Source organism: Anser brachyrhynchus (genome assembly GCF_964034855.1).
Source record: "Anser brachyrhynchus genome assembly, chromosome: 14".
In the NCBI taxonomy this organism is placed as follows: domain Eukaryota; kingdom Metazoa; phylum Chordata; class Aves; order Anseriformes; family Anatidae; genus Anser; species Anser brachyrhynchus.
In genome coordinates, this window is record NC_137709.1 from 9,160,699 (window position 1) to 9,181,633 (window position 20,935).

At 54.7% G+C, this 20,935-nt stretch overlaps 3 protein-coding genes across 5 annotated transcripts; 1 reads left to right on the forward strand and 2 right to left on the reverse strand.

Moving 5' to 3' along the window:
- Positions 1-926: 926 nt before the first annotated feature.
- Positions 927-4,634, reverse strand: THOC3 (THO complex subunit 3; the record flags this gene model as incomplete). Its single annotated transcript, XM_080555140.1, has 6 exons — positions 927-1,707; positions 2,030-2,130; positions 2,220-2,381; positions 2,732-2,936; positions 3,804-3,960; positions 4,452-4,634. 6 exons carry the CDS (start codon positions 4,632-4,634, stop codon positions 1,544-1,546), a joined length of 972 nt encoding a protein of 323 aa, XP_080411266.1. The 3' UTR covers positions 927-1,543.
- An 84-nt stretch (positions 4,635-4,718) lies between these two features.
- Positions 4,719-13,618, forward strand: SIMC1 (SUMO interacting motifs containing 1). Of its 3 annotated transcripts, none has more exons than XM_080555123.1 (10): positions 4,719-4,845; positions 5,521-6,261; positions 6,494-6,714; positions 7,249-7,318; positions 7,796-7,941; positions 8,399-8,572; positions 9,065-9,193; positions 10,127-10,283; positions 10,365-10,449; positions 11,361-13,618. In XM_080555123.1, the coding sequence occupies exons 1-10, from the start codon at positions 4,735-4,737 to the stop codon at positions 11,594-11,596; spliced, it is 2,070 nt and encodes a 689-aa protein (XP_080411249.1). In that variant the 5' UTR covers positions 4,719-4,734; the 3' UTR covers positions 11,597-13,618. The 3 variants fall into 3 exon arrangements, with proteins under 3 accessions (XP_080411249.1, XP_080411251.1, XP_080411250.1); XM_080555125.1 differs by having other exon boundaries at positions 11,376-13,618; XM_080555124.1 differs by having other exon boundaries at positions 6,497-6,714.
- KIAA1191 lies at positions 12,908-20,626 on the reverse strand. Its single transcript, XM_080555141.1, has 7 exons — positions 20,475-20,626; positions 20,200-20,390; positions 19,225-19,351; positions 17,483-17,607; positions 15,382-15,488; positions 14,926-15,065; positions 12,908-14,712 (listed from the first exon to the last, which is right to left on the reverse strand). Exons 1-7 carry the CDS (start codon positions 20,500-20,502, stop codon positions 14,504-14,506), a joined length of 927 nt encoding a protein of 308 aa, XP_080411267.1. The 5' UTR covers positions 20,503-20,626; the 3' UTR covers positions 12,908-14,503.
- Between the last annotated feature and the right edge of the window lie 309 nt (positions 20,627-20,935).

Here is a 20,935-nt window from a genome sequence, read left to right on the forward strand (position 1 = left end):
AGCCCATTCCCGCTCCCATTCCCCAGTGCCTACCCTGCAAGCACCCTCCGTGGGGCTGGGGACAAGGGAAAAGGCTTTGGGGCCCGTCCCACAGAGCCCTGGGTATGGCAGGGGGGGCTTCAGCCCTCCTCCTGGGCTCTGGGACTCCCCCCACAGAATACGTGGGGACACCCACGGGGTACAAGGGCTCTTTTTCTGGTCACAGCCTCCTGCCGTTGAGGCCGGAGACGCCCCAAGTTCGGTCCCCCAAGGGCAGGAGGCCCTGGGCAGTGGGGTGCCTCGTGCCCCCCCACCCCCCCAGCCCCGCAATCCTGACGTGGGCACGGCCCTGGAGGGCTCTGCCTGCAGCCAGCCCCAGCCCCGACCGATTTGCCATCGTTTAACAGCAAAGAGCTCAGCCGTTACCCAGGCGGCATCAGCAGAGCAGTCACCTGGAAAAGCCTCTGTCAGGAGGAAATATTAGGCGAGGAAATGATAAAGATCATGCAGGCAAGGTCTCCATCGCAGGCAGGCTGCGCCAGCACCTCCTCGCCGTGCCCGGCTGCGACGTGACCCGGCCCGGGGTGGGGTGAGGAAGCCGCTCTGCTCTGCTGGGGGTGCGGGGACGGGGACGCGGGGACAGGCAGGAGCCACCTGCTGCCACCACGGCCCTGCTCCATCCATGGGGGTGCTGCCGGAGCGGAGCGGGGAGGGCAGAGCAGGGGGATACAGGATGGGGACGGCCCCATGGACCTGTCCCCATCCTCTGTGCGGTGTCCCTGGTGCTCCTCGTCGCCAGCGTGGGGGCGCAGCGCCCTCTGGTGCGGCGACAGCACAGGAGATGGGGACACGGGGATGGGGATGGGGACAGGGATGGGGACAGCAGCTCAGCACCTCCCTCTTTCCCCCACTCACCTCCTCCTGCCCCCACAACAGCCACAGGCGCCTTCGTTACAGAAGAGGATTTATCAAAATTATAAAAACAACCACACATACAAAAAAAAATGCCCCAGCGGGGGGGGAAACATCCCCCAGCCCATGCGTCCCCACCCTCCCCGTGCTGCCCCCCTGCTGTTCCCCCGCGGGGAAGAGACGGGGGACGTGTGGGAGGGGAAGGGGCAGGCCGTGCTCCGGGGCTGCCCTCACCCCCGGGCCGCGAGGGTGGAGAGCAGGGGATGGTCGCAGAGCTTATCGCTGCCGGGGAGCTGGGTGCCGCTGCCCTAGAGCAGTGCTCCTGCCTCGGGATGCTCCTCAGCACTCACGTTCAGTGATTTTCTTTGGCCACTTGCCCTTGGAACAGGCCCTACGTGGCCTGGAGACAAAGGTAGCCCCGAGACAGTGGGGGGGGCTGTGCTGGCACCCCGCAGCCTCACTGGCACACAAGCTGCTTTTTACAAATGCTCTCGAGAGCGGCACACGCAGAGCTGGGACAACGCGAGGGCACTGCCAAGCAGGCAAGGAGGGGAGCGACCTCCTCGCCCCGTCCTACACTACCTAAGCACCCTCCCATCCCCGGGAGCAGGGAAGCATCGCCTCCCCGGTGCCCTGCCCCGCCGCCGTTTCCTTAGGAGTCATTGGGGAGCCCAAAGAGCTTGACAGTGCCCGCCTCCCGGCTGCTGTCGTATTTGCCATCTTTGTCGTCACAGGCGAAGGCCAGCAGAGGCCTCTTCGGGTGCCAGGCCACTGTGAAGGTGGGGGACTCGCACTGCACCTCCCAGAGCTTCTCTCCTGCACGGAAAAGGGCCCACGTCAGCCGGGAGAGCCTCCAGCCCTGCGCTGCGCGCTGACCCGTGGCGCGCAGCAGAGCCAAGCACCTGCCTCCTCCCTCCCACGCAGGGCAGCGGAGGAACAAACGCTGCTTCAGCGCCTTTTAATCACCTGGTGACAAGGCTCAGACACAACACGCATATCTACGAGGGATTAGCGAGGCAGAGGCTCCCTCTTCTGGCGCTCTGTTGTGCGCAGCCAAGCTCCTCCAGTGCCCTCCCAGCTCCACCAGCACTTCTCCATCCGATTCCCTCCGTACTGTTCCCCAAAAGCAAGCCGTTACCTGTCTCCACCTCCGCGATGTCAATGAAGTGATCCTCTGACGCCGACGCCAGCATCTTCCCGTCGTGGCTGAAGCTCAGCGTTCGCACAGGCCAGTCCAGCCTGCAGCGGCAGAGCAAAGCAGAGAGTGAGCGATCCCCCCGCAGCCACGAGAGAGAGGAGGCAGGGAGCGTCGGGCCAGCACCACCTACCTCGAGAAGCACCTCACACACACCAGCTCATCCACATCCCAGAGGCTGACGAGCGCGTCAGCGCTGCCCGTGGCAAAGTACTTCCCCATGGGATCAAACTTGATGCAGATGCAGTTTGAAGGATGGGCGTTGATGGACTGAATGGGTTTCAGCTCCGGGTAGCTGCAGAGATGAAGGGAGAGGGCAGGAGGCAGTGAGAGAAGGGTAGTGTTTGTGTGTGAGTGTAAGACACGCCGGGACTCTGAGTGAAGCAAAACAGTGCAGGGCAACACTGTTGGTAGCCTCGAGAGCCGGGTGAAGGAGACAAAACCTCTGGGTCACGCACAGGGAGCCCAGCCCAGAAACGGGGCAACCTAATTCCAGACAAGCTTGTTCCCACCACAGGACTGGGGATCACTGGGGTGGGGGACTTCCCAAAAGCAGCAGAGGGAGTTGCAGACTGCCTTGGATGACAGAAACGCACCAGGGCAGCCAGCCCAGGTACCCGGCCCACCAGTGCCACGGGCACCCACCTGAGGATGTTGATGCAGCCGTTCCCGTTAGTGAGGAAGAACATGTTGTTATCATTGTTCCAGGAGATCTCGTTCACCTCAAACTTGAACTGTTCCTCAGCTTTGGAGCGATGTGTCTTGGCATCGATGAAAGTGACGACATCATCCTTGTTCCCCACTGCAATGGTCTGCCCATCGGGGCTCCAACAGATGTTGATGTTCTCCCCTAGAGGGGCAGAAAGGCAGCAGGTCTCATTTCCACACAACAATCTGCAGGAGCCACAGTGCGTTAAGCAGATAGGCAGCTTTTATTCCTGATCCAAGGCCCCAGTCTGCTCCACTAACTCTGAACCACTCCCAGATGCGAAAGACTGCCAGGTCTGCAGTTTAACTCAAACTCCACGCAGTAACTGTCCAGCAATACGTGCAATGACTGAAAATTAAACTTAGCAGAACCATAGCTTCAAGCCAACATGACTGCATCACTATCCTGTTTTAGCCACAGCAACCACCAAACAAGATCAAATCAAAGACCCTCTTAACTCAGCGATCTTCAATATCCAGAAAAAGCAGCAGCCAACAATAAATACACGTGAACAGGGGTAGGAACAAGGCAGGCTGCAGTTATGCCACCTTACAACATCATTTCCAGCTCTGACAATTAGAAGTCAGAGATTTTCTAGGCCAGAGATGGTATCTAGGTCAATCAACCCATAAATTTGAAGAATCGCTTTCTAAATCCATGTAAACCTTGACTTCCACCTTGTGTCTCTGCTTACATGCCTTCCCCAGTCTCCAGCCTTGCAGCCCCCAGACTGCAGAGACGAGATGAGCCTGCAGGACGCTTTAACAGTCAGCTGCGTATTTCAGCAGTTCCTCAGTCCTGACACCAGCATAAGCCAGCCCTCGTGGTCGCTGCTGCCCCTTACACCAGCTCAAGTTAGACGAGGGCAACACTAAACCAGAAGCAGCAACAAAGATGCCCTGACTGTCAAAACCAACAAAAGAGGCCAGAGAGCGGCATCGTTGCAGAGGGGTCCCACGCAGCGGAGGTGCTGGGGGGCCCAGCAGCCCCCGGAAGGCAGGGACCCACCTTTGGTGTTGACGGTGGCGATGCACTTGGTGGTGCGGACGTCCCAAATGCGGATGGTCTTGTCCCCGGACGCCGTGACGAAGAGGTCGGGGTTGCTGGGGTGCCAGCAGAGCTGATCCACGCTGTCCCCGTGTCCCCGGTAGTTGTTCTCTTTCACCTGGAGGAAGAGGACGGTTAGCCAACGGGGGGGGGAGCAAGCCCCAGTCAGGTCGGCCCACCCCCGGGGACTACCCATTACCGACCCCAGCACCTCCACCACCACTTCGGCCACGGTCCCCAGCCTCCCCTACCAGACCACCGACCGGTACCGGCCCCCATATCCCGGTACCGGCCCCTACACCCCGGTACCGGATCGCATATGCCGGTACCAGCCCCCACACCCCTGTACCGGCTCCCTGACCCCTGTACCGGCTCCCTGACCCCAGTACCGGCCCCCACACCCCGGTACCGGCCCCCACACCCCGGTACCGGCTCCCTGACCCCGGTACCAGCCCCCACGCCCCGATACCTCCCCCGCACGCCCCTGTACCGGCCCCCAGGGTTGCTCCCCCCCAGCTTGTGTCTCTCCGCTGCCTCCCCCCGTCCCCAACCCCCCGCCCCAGCGGCCGGCCCACGGGCAGCGGCCTCCCCCGTCCCCCGTCCCCTCACCAGCCGGTCCTTCTCGAGCAGGAAGACGCTGGCCGTCTTATCGAAAGACCCGGAGGCCAGGCGGCGGCCGCAGCAGCTCCAGGCCACCGAGTGCACCTTGGCGCCGTGCGCCGGGAACTCGCGGCTCCGCGTGTTGGCTCGGAACAGCTCCTGCATGGCCTGCACGTAGGGCGACACCGCCATGGCGGGGCCGACGCCGCCGCCGCCGCCGGGCCGCCCCCGGGCCGCCCCCGGCCCGCCCCGCCGGCCCTGACGCGCTTTCCGCCGCCGGCCCGGCGCTAAGATGGCGGACGGCGCCGTGCTCCTCAGCGACTCGGGCTCCGAGGGCGGCCGCTCCCCGCCGCCGCCGCCCCCCCAAAGCCGCCGCCGCCGCCGCCGCCGGGCGCGCCCCGCGGTGAGTGAGGGAGGGAGCCGCGACGCGGGACGCCCGCCGAGAGCCCCCGGTGCTACCGGGGAGCCCCGTTACGCCCCCGCCATCCCCCATCCGTCCCCGGTCCCCAACGGTTTTGCAGCCCCCAAGGCCGGGGAGCCGCCTCGGGGGGCACCCCGGCACCCGGCCCCTCACAGGGCGGGGGGCTGAGGGGCCGTTTTTTGCCCCCCCCCCCCCGCCCCCGTTCTGAGGTGGGCTTCAAGCCGTTGGAAGCCGGTGGCAACCGGTGGCCCCCCCCCCCCCCCCCCGGCCCGTGGCTGCGGTCGCCTCGCCGGGGCTATGTGCGGCCCCCCCGGGGAAAGGCAGCGGCCCCCGGCCGGGAGATGCGCGGATTTCACTTGATTTTCTTGCTCGCAGCCGCCTCAGCGCCGGCATAGCTGCGTGCCCCGCCATGGACGCGGAGGTAGCGCTGGGCCCCGGCTGGGTGCAGGGCTCTGCTCCCGGTTTCTGTCCCCAGCCCCTGAGGAGTGAGCCCCCGTGCCCCCCCGAGCCCCCATGCTCCCCCTGAGCCCCCGTGCTCCCCCTGAGCCCCGTGCCCCACGGCTCTCCCGGCCGAGCAGGGGCAGGATGCGCTGCTGTAGATGTCCCCCCCCAGGTGCCCCCGCTGCTGACAGCGCTGACCCCCCTCTGTCCCCGCAGGAGATCATCGATCTGACCCGCGAGGACGCGAGCACAGAGCCGGTGCCGTGGAGCAGCATCACCATCATCGACCTGACGAAGGAAGACACGTGCAGCCCTCCTCCGCCCACAGACTGTGCTTATCGTGAGCCTGCTGCCCCGGCCCTACACGTGTCCCAACCCAGGCTTTGCTTCACCACAAAGCAAGAAACGGAGGCGGCGGCGGCGGGGCTGAGCCCTGCAGCGCCCCAGCATGACGCTCCCACGTACCCCTGTGCTGCCGCAGACATGGCAGGAACGGTGGAGAACAAGGGCTGCTTCTCTCCTGCCTCCAGCCCCCACAGCTCCTTCTGCAGCCCGGAGCAGAACTGCAGCACCACCACGTTTAACAGTGACTTGGGCTCCCTGGCCAGCATGCCGCTGGACACAGACCTCTTCTCCCTGTCCCCCTCCAGTATGGACAGCAGCGGCAGCTGTGGAACCTGTGGCACAGAGGAGGAGACCCCCCACCCTTGCCAGCTAAGGGAGCTCCCCGAAAGTCTGAGCCCTGTCCCAGGCAGCATCAGCACAAGCCCAGGGAAGGCCAGAGGGCCTTTGCTGGAAGCAGGGGACTCAGCACTACGCAAAGCAACCCAGCAAGTGACCGCAGGCGGGACCACGGCTGACAGCAGGGTCTGGCTGAACAAACTGCGCTATTTCAGGAGGAGCGGAGTCCACCACCTCTTCCTCCACGGCTTAAAACACAACAGGGAAACGCTGCAGGTAAACGGGGTTCAGAGCAGCTGCTGCCCAGCTGAGTCTGCTCAGAGCAGCCCTCGGAGCAGGGGATGGAGCGGGGGCAGCCCCTGCTCTGCTTGCCCTTTCAGGGGAAGCTTTGCCAGGCGATCGGGATCTCTGGTTATTGCAGTTCCTTAGCGGTGGGCCCCGCATCACAGCTGGGTTCCCCTGCACCAGAGGGAGCTGGTTTTCAACCTTTGCCTTGTCTTGCACGCAGCAGAAAGCCGAGCTCATCCCCAGAAGGAAGATGAGCATGGTGCACACCACCATGGAGGAGAATTTCCTGGAGGGCACCTTGCATTTCCTGAGCGACTTCGTCTCCGGCCAGCACTGCCCCCCCAAAGAAATCATCTCCCACCTGATTAGGCACATCCTGCTGAACCCCCACCAGGGGGAGATCCTGAAGGACACCTACATGCTGCTGATGAAGATCCAAATGTACGTGTTCCCTTTGCCACCACACCCTGGGGCTGCCTTCGTGCCCAGCATAAAGGTTATCCTCCGTGGTCCTCACCCACAGAAAGGGGAACGGTTTCCTCCATAACCCAGGATGATCCTTCCCCCGCTCCCTGTTATCAAAACTGATGCAGGCCGCCCGAGGGCAGGACAGAACCACTGCTGGCCTAGACAGCAGCCACTAAACACCCAAATGGGTGGAGGATGGGGGGATGAGGGAGGCAGGGGATGCTGAGACAAGAGGGAAAATACCATGAGCACGCGTTAATTATTTAGAAGCAAGCCAGGTGCAGGGAAAGCCTTTGACACCAGGAAGTCCTCTAAGGCAGAGGAGCCTTTTTCCTAAAGAGGTGATCTCGCTCTTCCCCGCAGCAAATTTGGTGAGAGGGGAAAGGGAGAGGGCAGAACTAGAGAGGAGGCAGTGCGGGCACGGGAGCAGCAGGGACAGGGGAGGGCCTGGGGCAGGGGCTGCCTGGTCAGGCAGGCGAGTGCCGGCAGCCAACGCTGTCCTTGCAGGCTCCATCCAGCCAACACCGCCACTGTGGGATGGGACTGGGCGCTGCTGAAGTACGTCATGGAAGACCAGGTACTCAGCGCTGCTTCGTGTCACATCGGGCAGGGATCAGCCAGAGCGCGGTGCCTGAGGCTCAGCCTGGCCCCAGGGCCTCGCCTGGCCTTGCTCCACTGCACGAGGGGTCGGCCCAACATGCAGGTTGAGTGCAGCTGCTGAGGGCAGCAAGGGCCAGGTTGGGTCTCCTGCTTTTATCCATGGTGCCCCTTAACCTGCTGCACAGCTGCAGGCAGGATGTCTCACCTAAACACACAGCCGCAGACAAAGCCTCTGTGAACTGGAGGGATGTGTGAGGGCCACAGCCCCGGGGCTGCGGTCAGACGTCCCCAGCCAAGCCCCCAGGGCACTGCCTGAGCCAGGCAGCCCTCTCCCAGAGAACAAACGTGCAGTTCCTCAGTCACATACATTCATGCCCATTCCCAAAACAGCCAAATTCCCTGGTGTTCCTTGCCCTGGGGCTCCACCAGCCTCATACCGTCTGTCTGCCCTCAGGAGAAGCCCCCTGGCCGACTGCTCTTCCTGCAGTACGTGGTGCAGACCCTGGAGGATGACTTCCAGCAGAACCTGAAGCTGCGCCTGCTGCAGAAGTCAATTGCCAAGAAAGTGCTTTCCTGTGACATGTGCTTCAACAACGTGAAGTAAGGGATGCCTCTTCCTCCCCTCTACTCCAACCAGATGGGGAGAGGCAGGGGCTTGGGGAATACTTCTTCAGAATCCAGGTCACACTTTTCAAGAAACAAGCTTAGGAAAGAGAGGAAACTATAGGGGCCAAGTATAAGGAATAGTAGCAGGCTTATGGCAGAGGTTTATGACAGCAAACCACCAAAAATGATGCAAGGCATTTCCAACCACAGCCTAGCAGGCTTTTTTTTCAGGAATGAGATCAGATTTGCCTAGCTCAGTACAGGAATGAGGAGGCAATCCTCTTGTCAAGCACATAAACCTGCTGCTCAGCAGAGCTATTCCCCAGGCCACCCAAGCAGGTGGGACATGTCCTCCATCCTCGGGGTCTTTCCTCAGCCTCCAAGCAGAGCTAGAGGTCAGAACACAGCAAGGCCAGGCCCATCCCCACTAACACTCCTGTTTCTGTCCCAGGGAGGTGGTCGAATGGCTGGTGGCAGCAGTGACAGGAATTGGGTTCTCCCAGCCCCAGGAGCCAGAGGTGACGCACTGCTCCGCAGAAGCACGGGCTGAATGCAGCTCATCCGCAGCGAGGCCAGCCAGCGCTGACCCGACAGAGGCGCTCCCACCAAGTGTCTTCGCGCAGAAGTAAGCCCCACAAGTCCTGGCTTCCCCCTGTCAGTAACACGGGGCTAGAGTCAGGGAGAAGCACAGCTCCATCGCTGCCAAGTGAGGGAAGCCAGGCTGTACCTGTGACCAGCTTTACGGGTGTTTCCTCTGGGGTAGAGGGACTCGGGGAACAAGAGGCTCCCTCACTTGGTAGAAAACCGGCTCAGTGAGCATCTTCCTCTTACATAAGGCTGGAGCCCGCAGCTCAGACTGCCCCGTGCCACTCCACCAATGCTCAGGACAGCCACAGAGACTTTCCTAGGGCCCTGCTGGGGATTAACTGCTTCCAAGAGCATCAGATTCAACAGACACCAAGAGACACCACAAGGCTTCACAGGAAGCAAATCAAATCTAACCTGCTCCATTCCCTGACAGCCCTCACTGCAAGGCACAGTGCTGAGCTAGATCCCCTCCCCAGAGCTTTGCAGACTGAGGGGTACTGTCTCCTAATGTTGACTCTCTCTGACCTAGGGCAATGCTCCTGCTCCAGCGGATGTTGTCCATGGCAGTGGAAGTGGACAAATCTCCCAACTGCAGCTCCTACAAGATCGCTGATGTAATATTTCCATTCATTCTGAATATTCCTGTGAGGAGCCAAAGGTGAGATAAACGTGTGCAAAGCAGCGTCTCCTTTCTGGTCAGTAGTCTTATTCCCAACTTACACCTAAATCTGAATGCATAAGGGAATATAAGGTATAGAAAGACGGGCTCATTTGTGACCCAGCCAGCAAGAGCACAGCTGTTGGACTAACAGATGCCATCGGCATCACCAACTGAACCCATCTCCCCTGTGTGTTGCTGAGAACAATTGATTCTCCTTGTTAAAGTTGCAGAACCTTACAAATGCAAAAAGCAGCACTCTGCACGAGCACAGTCAAGTCCCAGCAGACACCACTGATTCCCAGGAGCTACTGAGAAGCTCCTCAGAAGTGACACTTCCTACAGCTCTGCCTGGACAAGCTTTTGTTTGCTTCTGTAAGAAGTGCAGTATCTGAAGCCAAGGCACAGGGCCCGAGTGGCTCTGGCACAGACGTGAGACCACAAGGCACAGATGTTTCAAACCCTTTCAGATCCTTTCAGCAGAACTCTGAGCACAGACTGGGGCTAAGCAAGCCAAACTGATTCTAGCCAAGCTATCACTCATTCAAGGCAGATCTCCTAGATCCAGCTGGCAGCTGACACCACTTTGCACTTGCTTGGCTCTGCTCCCCGTGAGTCAGCAGGAATGGCTAACTTCTGCACAGGCTGCTGGGCAGGGTGAAGTGCAGCAGCTCAGCTTGTTTCACAGACCGTACCCAACCTCGGGTTGCCAGAGATCAGACCTAAGTACTGTAAGCACGCCCGTGGCCGAGCTGCCCGACAAAGGTTTGTCACATCTGGTGGGCTCGCTTCCACTGTCCTTGCGGGCAGCCCCTACAGTCACCTCACTCTCGCACCAGATCAGCACCAGCAAGACACCAGAAAAACGCTGAAGCAGTTGCTCCTGGTCAGGCTGTGCCGTCTCCCCCCACAATAAATCCCTTTGTCTTTCAGGGAAGCTCTGTTAAACACCATGGACAGCCACCTCCTGCGCTGCAAACTGCTGGAGATGATGTTCCAGCACAGTTGTGATGTGCCCACAACCTTGCCCTTGTCTCTGTCCAAGATCCTGTATTTCCTGGACCACTCCTCTGTGCTGCTTCAGTACCAGGTATCCAATCCATCCTCCCCCTTGCATTGCTTTCTCCTGAGAAAACCTCTCCTAATAACCAAACCCTGTCTCCTGTCATAGGATGAAGTAGCAACGTGGCAAAGATGGGACGAAATGCTGCAATACTTGAGTTTGCTGCTGCTAAGTTACCAAAACGTAATACTGGGTAAGCAGCCTGTTCTGGCCTTAATAAACACAAATTGATCAAGAGGCTGCTGTGGAACAGCCCAAATACTTCCTCTCACCACTCCTGAGCTCACAGCCACAAAGGCTTAGAACGATGACGTGCTTCCATCCTTCCTGGGAACTATTCTCAGCAGTCAGAGCAAAGAAGTGATACTGCATCGAGCAGGGAGCACAACCTGCTTTGCCACGTTTAGCTGCCAAGAAATTGCCGACATCCTAAAGTATCAGTGCCAGCCCTGGGAAGCGGGTAACGGAGTGCTTTGCACCCACTATTAAGCTGCAGGCACAGTGGGCAGAATTGAGCAGCTTAGGAGGAAAAGCAGAAGGCAGAGGGGGTGGTAAAGCCAGGACACACCGAGCACTTACACTGGGCAGGGAGCACCACCGCCAGCAGCCCTGGAAGGAGCACTATTTCTGACCCCTGCAGATTGTCACAGTCACAAAACACATTTTATCAGAAAATTTTGAAAGTCCCTTACCAAATTCTGCTTTACCAGGGTTTAGGCTCTCAGATAAACGCAGAGAAACCCACAGTCACATGTGCGTAGTGTGCTAATCTCCCCGAAGCCTCAGAAGAGCACCATTAAGCTCTTTGGAGACCATCTTTGCAGCTGGACAGCTGTCCAGTCTGCCGCTAGCACTGGCAGAAGGGATGCTACAGCCCTGCCCGCCCCTCTCCATTTCTTGGTCTCTCTCCGTGCACAGAGTGAGCTCCAGAAGGGGACAGTGCCTTCTTCCACCAGGCTAGTCTTGTGCAGAAGTGCCAAGGATAACCAGGAAGGAACCTGCACAGTTCCCAGCTGCTCTACCGCTGCACGGCACTGCCGGGGGATGCTGCGGTCGGTCCCTAGGAGGTCAGATGGCCCATTGCATGTTACCTCTTCCCAACAGCATTTCCTCTTGCAGAGCACTTACGGAGCTCACTCCATGAGCGGATGGACTTGATCATTCAGAAAGCCAAGCCCAAGCTCCAGGATGACGATGAGATCAGCCACCTGGCCATCCACCTGAAGATAGAGGACTTCCTCAGCCGAATGCAGCAGCTCCTGGGGCAGCCCTTCCCGCTGCAGATCGAGGAGAAAGTGTGCATGATCCAGCAGTTGTTTCTCATTGTCACTGCTACCTGATGGAGCTTCGTGTTTCCTTTAAAAGCTGTGAACTTAAAACCCTGTCTCATGCTGCAGTCTCAAGTGTCATGTCATGTTTAATATATTTGGAAAATCTCTTGTTTACAGTTTCAGAATTTCCTTCCAAATCTGCCTCATCCTACAGTTCTAGGAAGCACTTTGTACACCTGTAAAAAAAATAAATTATTTTTGTATTTGTTGAGCCTCTTCCTTCTTGGTGCCCAAAGGAAGCCCACAGCTCTACTAGCTGTTCCTTGGGATAGCATCAGACTAACGCAGCCATGAACTGACAATAGGTTGCACAGCAAAATGCCGTAATACCTGTTCAGTATTTAGGAAAAGTTGATGAGCTTTTCAAAACACACAGCTGTGGAATACAGCGAGGGGGTTCACAGTGTCAAGATCTCTAGGACACGCAAGGGATGAGCTTTTCTGTTCCTAAACAAACACATCGATGTGACTTGGAGCAAGGGAGCTAGCCACGTCAAGAAAGGCGTGGATAGCAGTTGGAAGGGCGGCACTTCTTCCAGAATGCGCTGTGGCTGCAGTGCAGCCAAGTACGCATTATCAGGATGAATACTGGATTCAAATCCACTGCCACCAATTCAGATCCATAATTCAGCTGGGCCATAGTTATAGTTATTTTCTGATTCTTTGATCATATCCCAGGAACAAAACTTGAGCAGGATACAGAAAGCAGAATGGGAGTATCACACCAAGAGACCACCCTTTAACAACAAACAGCCTTTTGAACTAAACTGAGGCGTAACCACGACCTGCAGCAGCAGACAGTACGAGAGCATCTAGGTGCTTCAGGATCTATTCCACCACTTCCAGCTCTGCAAACATTCAAAGAAAAACAGAGCCAGTGTTCAGCTCAGTCATCCCCAACCCAGAACTGCGTGCTCTGTCAGGAGCACTCTGACAGCTCTAAGTGCCACAGCAGCACTCGAACCAAAAGGAGGAAGGCAAAGCCAGGAGCTGGGCATCACTAGGCACGTACCAGCCTGGTTCCCACATCTGTGCCCACCTCCTTGGTGCAGGTGCAAACATTCATCTGAACAGCCCAAAAAACTACAAGGTTTCATCAGCGAAAGGCCTAAAACAGGACTTAATCTGGCTTTAAACCTAGTCTCCCTGTCAAAAAGGAGTTTTACACACAATAAGTATTTACCACGGTGAGAGTGCTGTTAGCCTTATTATGCAGAGCTTGGCCCCACGCTTGTTGGCCAGCAGCGAGAGGCCTGGTAGACGCTGCACAGCCCCACATTTCTTCCACAGATGCTTTACCAGCACTAAAAAGCAAGGACCTCCGTTCACAAGGATTTTATTTTCTTGTAACAAAAATCATACACATTTAAGACATGAATACAGACAATAAATTAATGTCAAATGAGAGATTCTGATCGCCAAGGTGCAAATGACTGGTGACAGCGGTAACTGCTTGGTTGGGTGGGAGACTTTCAACCTAACACCACTGGCAGTGCTGTTGAAGCTTGAAATGAAGCAGAGCCACAGAATATAACTCTTCATAGGGCAGCTAACCAAGTGAGCCAGTTCTTCCTCACCCTCATGAACGAACGGTTGGAGCAGGCAGAAGCTCCAGATCACAACCTCAAGTCACCTCTGTAAAAAGTCCTTGTAACAGAAAAGCTTCTAATGACAGATGCGAGGCCGCCGCTCCCACCTCAGCACCACAGAGAACTGTCTTCCGGCTGAGGGAGCTCCGCAACACAATCATGAGATCAAGTAGAGTCCTGATTGCCACAGGACGGGTGACAATTACACAGCAATGCTGTCTACAGATCAAAGGATTAGATGGTAGCTAGGAGGTCCCTCCACTTTTCATGAAAGCAAGTGTTAACTGTTTGCAGTAACTGGTAAAGACTAGGCCAAAAAAACTATACGTCACTGTATCACAGCACGGAGGAACGTTGAGCCTTGATCTTCCACTCAGTCTTCCCCCAGCCCTGCAAAATCTGTTTAATGCTGATGAAACAAAAGACCCTTTTGAGAAGTGCCACTGGTGCCCAATACACTTCTACGTGATTCATACAAGATGCTAGAAAAACAATGAAGCAGCAACCAGAGTGCCAGAACTACTGTACGTCTGCCGAGGACGAGCCAGGACAGCGTTGCTTTGCAGAAAGAAAAGAGGATTACTTGGTTCAAGCCACACCAGCTCTGGCCATTTCTACCATTTCTGGAGGAACCCAAAGAGCTAGGAGAGAAGCAGTTCTCTCATTACTGCCAAGCCTCATCAGATTCTTCCCCCTGTCTTTATAATAAGAGTATCTTATAACAGGCAAGGCTGCGCTCTTCCTTTGAAATGAGCCCAGGAACAAGCAAGTTACTAGATGTTCAACTGTAAGGTCACAACAGACAGTAAGGGAGCTGCACATTTAAAGCTGACCTACCACATTCCCAGAGCAGTTTTCCTCCTGGCAGCTAACGGTCCAGCTTTTGGTCCGTGCTTGTTTTCATCATTTTCTACTGTTCTGTACATGACAGACGACCACAGTCCTTCTGAGGGTACTTCAACACTGAGCAGGACAAGCCAACCAGACTGCACGGAGACACGCCAGCCTACCTGCACGCCCCACGCAGTCCTCTCCCACAAAACGGGGCTCAAGGTTTTACTTTAGCACAGCGTACCGGGAAGCGTGTCTCGTAGTGCAGCCTAGCAGACAGAGCTGGTGCAGCACAGCAGAGAAGATGGTCTGCAATGATTTAGTACGAGTGCAGGAGTTTTTCCAAGACTGATTCAAGGCTGGCATTAGGAGGACAGTCACAGCTATTTCCTTTTCTGAGATGAAGAGCTGGAAGGGAGACATTCCTATTTTACTGCAGCACAACAGCACAGGGACACCTTGTAGGTAGGTACTAAGGATACCAGAAGCTTTCTTCCTAGAACCCAGTTGGAGTGAGCACATTCAGATCCCGTGGTTTGATATTATGGGAACGTGGAGATTGTTTCCTCCCTTCTGTGACTGGAATGTCCATTTTGGGTGGCTTGAAGGTGACCGGATCCTCTGACATTCTAGTAGCCTGAGCACGCATCAGCTCCATTGGGGATGGCTTCTGGGCACCCTTATAGGATTGGATGGTAAATCCTCCTGGTAAAAAAAAAAATCACAGCAAGTGAGAGCTAGGAAAACTAGCCAAGTCCTTTCTCCACTCCTGCCAGTACTGAGTATCGTACCATTCTGTTTGGCACAGAAACGATACGAATAGCACACACTCCCAAGGTGAATAGGAACAGCTAGCATTTTTGCTGTCTAACAGTTCTCCCCCACCTCCTGCAATGCGGGAGATTTTAGAGGACATACCTGGATCATTGGTGGATTTCTGGATGGCTTTGGGTCCAAAAAAACTCCATCTTTCAGATGGCAATCTGTCCCCACCAGCTTCCATGGCAACAAAGTCTGGGCCAGTGATAGCAGCAGAGGATCCCTGACTAAACCAACTCCTATGGAAAAAAATCACCGCAACGTATGAAAAAAAGACAGCACTTCAGGTGGGCCACACCACACCGGAAACTTTACATGTAGCTGCTAGGGACAATCTGAAAGATCTTAACAGATTTGCCAACACCCAGGACAAAGATATGCACGCTGAAGTTCCATAAGCTTCCAATATATTTAGTTCTGATACAAATCCACAGCAGTCCCTGAACTCCACCCTTCAGACAGTCCCTCACACGATAAAGGGGATATTTGTAGGAACTCCCACCTCAACAGCCTGCAGGAAACCACAGAGGCAGTGATCTGCCAGGGGCAGGGTACCTGTTTTTATGCTTGGGAGAGGAGTGGGGAGTGCTGCTTGGAGTGGACTGAGCAGAAGAAGTCTGTTTGTCGTCTTTTGTCATTTCTCCACTCTGCATTTTTAGCTTCTGTTAGGAAAGGCAAGACAAACACAAGCGACAGACCTTAAGTACGTGGCATAAGAACACAGTTTTACTGTCAAAACTGGACAACTGTTTGTATCACAGATAAGGGATTTCAGTGTTGTTTCACCTAGTTACACTCAGTATTACAATACTTGCATACAGCCCTTAAGCTTCTTTCCACGTCACACACAAACATTTCATCACTATGCTCGTGCAAGTGGACACATCCTGCAAGCTGAAGGAAGAACACCACGTAGCTCACTGCAGTTCAGTCACTACTCAACAGCAGCACGCTGCTTAAATACCACTTAAATACGCACTCCTAGGAAGGCTGCCTCCAATACAGCGGAGCTGGCTGAACTGCTGGCTGCAGGGTGACAAGTCCAAGTGCCACAGCAGCCGTGTGTCTGGAGCACTGGTCAGGGCAGAGGCTTCAGTCCCACAAGTTCTCTAACGAAGGTGAGACAAGGCCTTGCACAGAAGCCTAGGAGTATTAGACACTGAGAATAATTCACAAACAAGGTGAAAGCACTGCACTAGAACAATAAGTTGAGCTGTGTTTGAAGAATATGTCCAGTCACACGGCAATCAGGAACTGGGTACGTGTGAACCAGGCTATTACAAGTCATCCTGTACAAACAGAACTTGAAAGAAGTCACTTGAAGGGCAGTTACAGTTCAAACGCCAACTGCACAGGCACCTTCTCAGAACATATCCTGTGGCTATCCAAGCCACACCAACACAACTCACTGACATTGCTACTGAAACTCTGACCTTGCAGGGGTACGCTTGGAAGGCTCACTATTGAAATCCAACTGCAAGATTACTGTGGGCAGCTGAGCTCACCAGAAACATGTTGACTGAAGACCTTTGTCTTCATTTCCAATAAGAAGCAAGCCCAATTTCATTTTCTAACTTCCACGTTAGAAATGCGTGGTTTACAAGTAATCTAGTTCTGGCTTGTTTCAAGGAATAGGTAACCCAACTAGAACAGGACTTATTTTGAGGCTGCTGATTTGTACTGCAAAGTTAGCTCAGTACGAAGTCAAAACAAAGGTCCAGAGCTTCAGCACTGCTGTCCAAGTGCACCAGGAATTCCTGGATTCGTTACAAGACTCAAACGAGGCTTGGCATCACTAAGGCAGCAGTGAGTAGAGTTCTAAGTTCAGTCCGTTCACCACTTAACCACTACAAACATCCGATGAAGTACCTTCTGTACTTTGCATCTTAATGCTATGGAAAAGTAGCATTGGAAGAGATAAGGGTAATTCAAGATCATCAAAGTAAGCACCAAGCTGGAAAATGTGAACAGGACCTTTAAAATTTGAGAAGTTACTTGGATTTAGGGATAAGACTGAAGACCAAAGCTCAGCAAGCATGTTTATTTCAGGTGTCAAAGGCCTTCTCTGCCCTACCCTCAGATTAGTGTTGCTCAGCACCGTAAGATCTGGGAGTGCCCCATCCACTTACCAAACAGCTAAGTTCTTTCAAAATTACATCTTCAAATAGAAATATATTGAACTTCAAATTATACCTTCTTTAAAACAAACGTGAGCTGGCAAGCTTCTTCCAATTCTTAAACAGAAGAACCACAGTAGAGACAAGTGTTTGCAGAGAGACTCGTTGCCAAGCTTTGCCCTCAATACCCAGAAGGCTAGCATGTTGTGTAAGCTATCCCCGGAGAGATGACGCTGGGACAAACACTTAGAGTCCACTGCAGGGCACCCCTGAGAGGCACAGCAAGAAACTAGGTTCTGTACAGAGATGTCCCCAGCTGGAAGTGACTGTGGAATACTGCAGTTTTCAGAACAAACTGTTTCAGAACTATAAAGGCCAACGGCAAGTTTAACATATGTGGGTAATCTTTTTACACAATAAGCTAAAAGCCCTCAGAGTAAGCAGTTTAAGTAGTCCTAGCAACATGCTCCCGAAGTTACATCAGACAGGTGTCGAGCTAGTACACAGCCAACAAAAAAGCCCAGGAAAAGAAGTCTTACGTGCACTGCCTCAGCCACTCGGTGATACTTGGTCTCCTCTGTAGTGAGGCCTTTGTGGGGAGTGTAGCCAGCTTCTCTCAGCCCTGCCTGCTGCTCAAAGCGCTGAATGCTCTCCTGAGTCTGCTCTGGAATGGACAAGAGCACACGTTTACACAGAAGAGCCGCCACAAGCAGTTCTAGCAAAGGCAACTCGAGTGACCACAGGTAATTTCACCCTTCATACCTACTGTGACGAGTCGACAGAGGCAGCAAAATGCAACTAAGGAGCTGTTCTGACCAGAAGGCTCTCCTGAGCCACAGGGCTAAGCGAGTCAGATAAGCAGTGATTTGTCCCGAATCACAGGATGTGTTACAAATGCAACACTTGCATTTAAACCCACTCAACCCAACAAGCCGCGTCACTTCTAATCACAATTTCCCAAGTCTATAAGACCCCACAACAAGCTGGATATTTTAAGTGGTCCCCTAGATTTTTCAACTTTTTTACCAATGAAAAAGTAAGATTTCCGAAAGACTGCCCACACCAGCTAATCGGACGATCACAGCCTTGCAGAGCAGGTGGTAAAGACCCCCACAGCAATTCTAGCTCAGGTAAAATAAGCTACTTCAGCCAACCACAGAGCCTCCAGCCAACAGACTGCTATCAGTTCAGTTCTTGAAGCGAGCACCTTTCTACTATCAGCATAGGAAATTGTTCTTAGTTTGGCTAGTGAATCAAAGTTAAAAGGAATTAGTACACAAGAAGTTATTGTCTTTTTTAAAAAAACTTCAATTTTAATGTTCAAGTTATTCGCAAGGATAGTGCATTGTAGGAGAGATCTAGAAGGCTTTTGTCTATTTCAAATTTGCATCTGAACATCTCTCCTGGGAGAAGCAGTTCAGAGTTCCTGACTTCTTACTGCATAAGAACAGTTTTAGGCCATCATGCTTTTATCTAGATAGTTATTTTATCATTGTACTAAAACAAAAGCTGCTTTCCAGCAGAAAGCCCCTACGCCTGCATGGTATTTTCCAATATGATGGTTATTTTTGAGCCACAACAAGGAACAAGCATAAAGCTATTCCAAAACGCTGGCCTAAAACCTATCTAGGAGTCTTTGGAAACATTGCTTGTAGGAAAAAAATGAATCCCAGATGTTAGAAGAAGAGGCAGCAGGCACAGAGTAACACGCTTAATTTCCCTTGCTGCAAATGAGCATGTGCTCTCTGCAAACATAACTGACCCGATTTCATTTTAAAGCTTCGTGATTCATGAGGTTTGTTTTTTAAAGTCTGGCTGTTAGCAAGACACCTGCTGCTGTTAACATAAATGCCATGAAGTGCTCCATTAGCTCAGCACATCAACTGTCCACACAGCTTCAGGTAATTGCAGAACTCTACCCAACAGCAACAAATACCAAGTTAATGAGCAAACAGACAGCAGCAGCAACAGCAGCCTCTGCGCTCCAGCGTAAGGCGGTGTGGACCGCAGCGTCCTATCAGCACAGCACATTCCCTGCACTCCCCTTCACCACTTAACTCCTGCGCCAAGAAACACGGAGGCTGTAAGGTGGCCTATCCCCTAGTTCCTTGCTTCCTTCTAGAAGCGTCCTCTAATAATCGTGTGGTTTAAAAGCAGAGTTACTCTGAACCCACAAACCATCCAGGAACGCTGGTAGTTACCTCGAGGCATTACCAAGCTGAACCACACTCCCGTGCCCACGCCCCATCAGCCACCACACTACAGAAAGCTGAGCTCTTACTTGTGATGAGAGAGTTCATGATGATATGGGTGGCCTTGGCCTTTACCACGGGTACCTTGTTGACGCTTTCGGTGGAAGATGAAGGAGTTATGACAGGTGCGTTCACGTGAGCATCCCCCTCCTCCATCTGCGCAGAAGAAGGTGTAGTTTATGGTGAGAAAGTACCTCAGCTCTTTGTCACGACACATCTCTAACTACCCCAACGAAACAAGGCCGAGCTGCACTAGCAGCAAGACTTTATCCCATCGAAAAAAACATCGTTCTATCCACAACCCAGGAATGCTTATCGCTTGAACCTTATTCTTAGTAATGAACGAGCAACTTTCATTCAACATTCGAAAACATGCTGGGCTCAGAGCCAACAGGTCATTAAGTTTAAGTTCAAAAAGGTCAACAGGAAAGCAGCTAGAACATATTTATGGCCATTCGCATAGCTACAAAATGGACTGCAAGGTCAAGCAGGCAGGAACTTTTCCAGACAGCTCAGAAGCACCAGCTGTCTGCAAAATGACAGTTACGTGGATTAGAGGCTGGTGATCAGCTTTTCCCCGCCTCATCCGTTATGTTTTCAGTTTCTTACTGAAAGCACTTCACGCTTACAGCTCTACCACTGTTGACAAGGCCCCAACAACAATGAACCAGGCAGTAAATGCTCAAACACAACAACTCCAGTGAAACACTGACCTCCTCCTAACACTGGAGTTACTGTTCCCTGACTGGAGAGTTTGCTTTTTGTGCCAAACCACAATGTCAGGGTTTCTTCCACAAGAAAGATTTTGAAAGAAGACGAGACGAAAAGCGGAGGGTAGGCTTACGGCTATTTAGTTCCGTTCGAGAGCAAGGAACTTCACGTCAAGACTCAAGGAACAGACCCTAAGAGCTGCTCTTGCACTGGAGCACCCCCACAGCCATTTAATTGCATCTCGTTACCGCCTGAAGGTTTTTTTTAGTGAGATTTTCAGTGAAACCCCGTACCTTCAAGAGCTCCTGGTACTTGCGCTCGGGGATGACGGGCTGCTTCCACAGGACCCCGGAGCACAGGTCGGCGGGCGGCGGCGTCATGGGGGCCGTGTCCTCCAGGGCGTCGTCGTAGCTGAAGGCCCGCCGGGGGACCCCGAGGGGCAGCGACATCTTCCCGGGCACGGCCCCGCCGCCCCGCTCCAGCGCTGCCAACACACGCACCGGGGCTCAGCGCCGCCGCCGCCACCGGCCCGGGCCGCCGGGGAACGCGGGGACGGGGAGAGCCTTACCGGGGGCGTCCGGCTGCCGCGAGCTCATGGCGGCGGCGGCGGGGAGCGGTTACCGGGCCGGGGGCGGCGGGGAGGGCGGCGCCATGCCGGGGCAGGAAGCGCCGCCGCCTGAGGCGACGGGCAAATGGCGCCGCCTCCCGCCGGGACGGGTTTTATGGCAGGGCGGCGCGCGGCGGTTGGCGCGGGGCGTGCTGGGAGTTGTAGTTCGGGTGGGGGTGGGGGGGAATGGGGGGTCTGGGGGGGGCCTGGGGGGTGTGAGGGGATGGGGGAGGAATGGGGCTGCGGGTGGGCACTGCTGGAGGTGGTGGGGCTGGGATGGGGCTCGAGGCTGCTGCGGGGGGGGCGGGAGACACGGGGCTGCTCCGCCATGGCCCCCACAGCCCCCATGTCCCCCATGTCCCCCATGTCCGCCATGCCCTTCATGTCCCCCCCGGCCCTCGCTGCCTGCAGTCCTGCCGTGA

What these genes read in the sequence shown, in the direction of transcription:
- SIMC1 (XM_080555123.1), top strand. Translation starts at nt 4,735, where the DNA reads ATGGCGGACGGCGCCGTGCTCCTCAGCGACTCGGGCTCCGAGGGCGGC. An exon ending in CTGCTGATGAAGATCCAAAT is followed by an intron (nt 6,715 to 7,248) that starts GTACGTGTTCCC and finishes CTGTCCTTGCAG; the next exon opens with GCTCCATCCAGCCAACACCG. An exon ending in ATGTGCTTCAACAACGTGAA is followed by an intron (nt 7,942 to 8,398) that starts GTAAGGGATGCC and finishes TTTCTGTCCCAG; the next exon opens with GGAGGTGGTCGAATGGCTGG.
- KIAA1191 (XM_080555141.1), bottom strand. Translation starts at nt 20,502, where the DNA reads ATGAGCTCGCGGCAGCCGGACGCCCCCG. An exon ending in CATGAACTCTCTCATCACAA is followed by an intron (nt 17,608 to 19,224) that starts GTAAGAGCTCAG and finishes TGTCCATTCCAG; the next exon opens with AGCAGACTCAGGAGAGCATT. An exon ending in GAAATCCACCAATGATCCAG is followed by an intron (nt 14,713 to 14,925) that starts GTATGTCCTCTA and finishes TTTTTTTACCAG; the next exon opens with GAGGATTTACCATCCAATCC.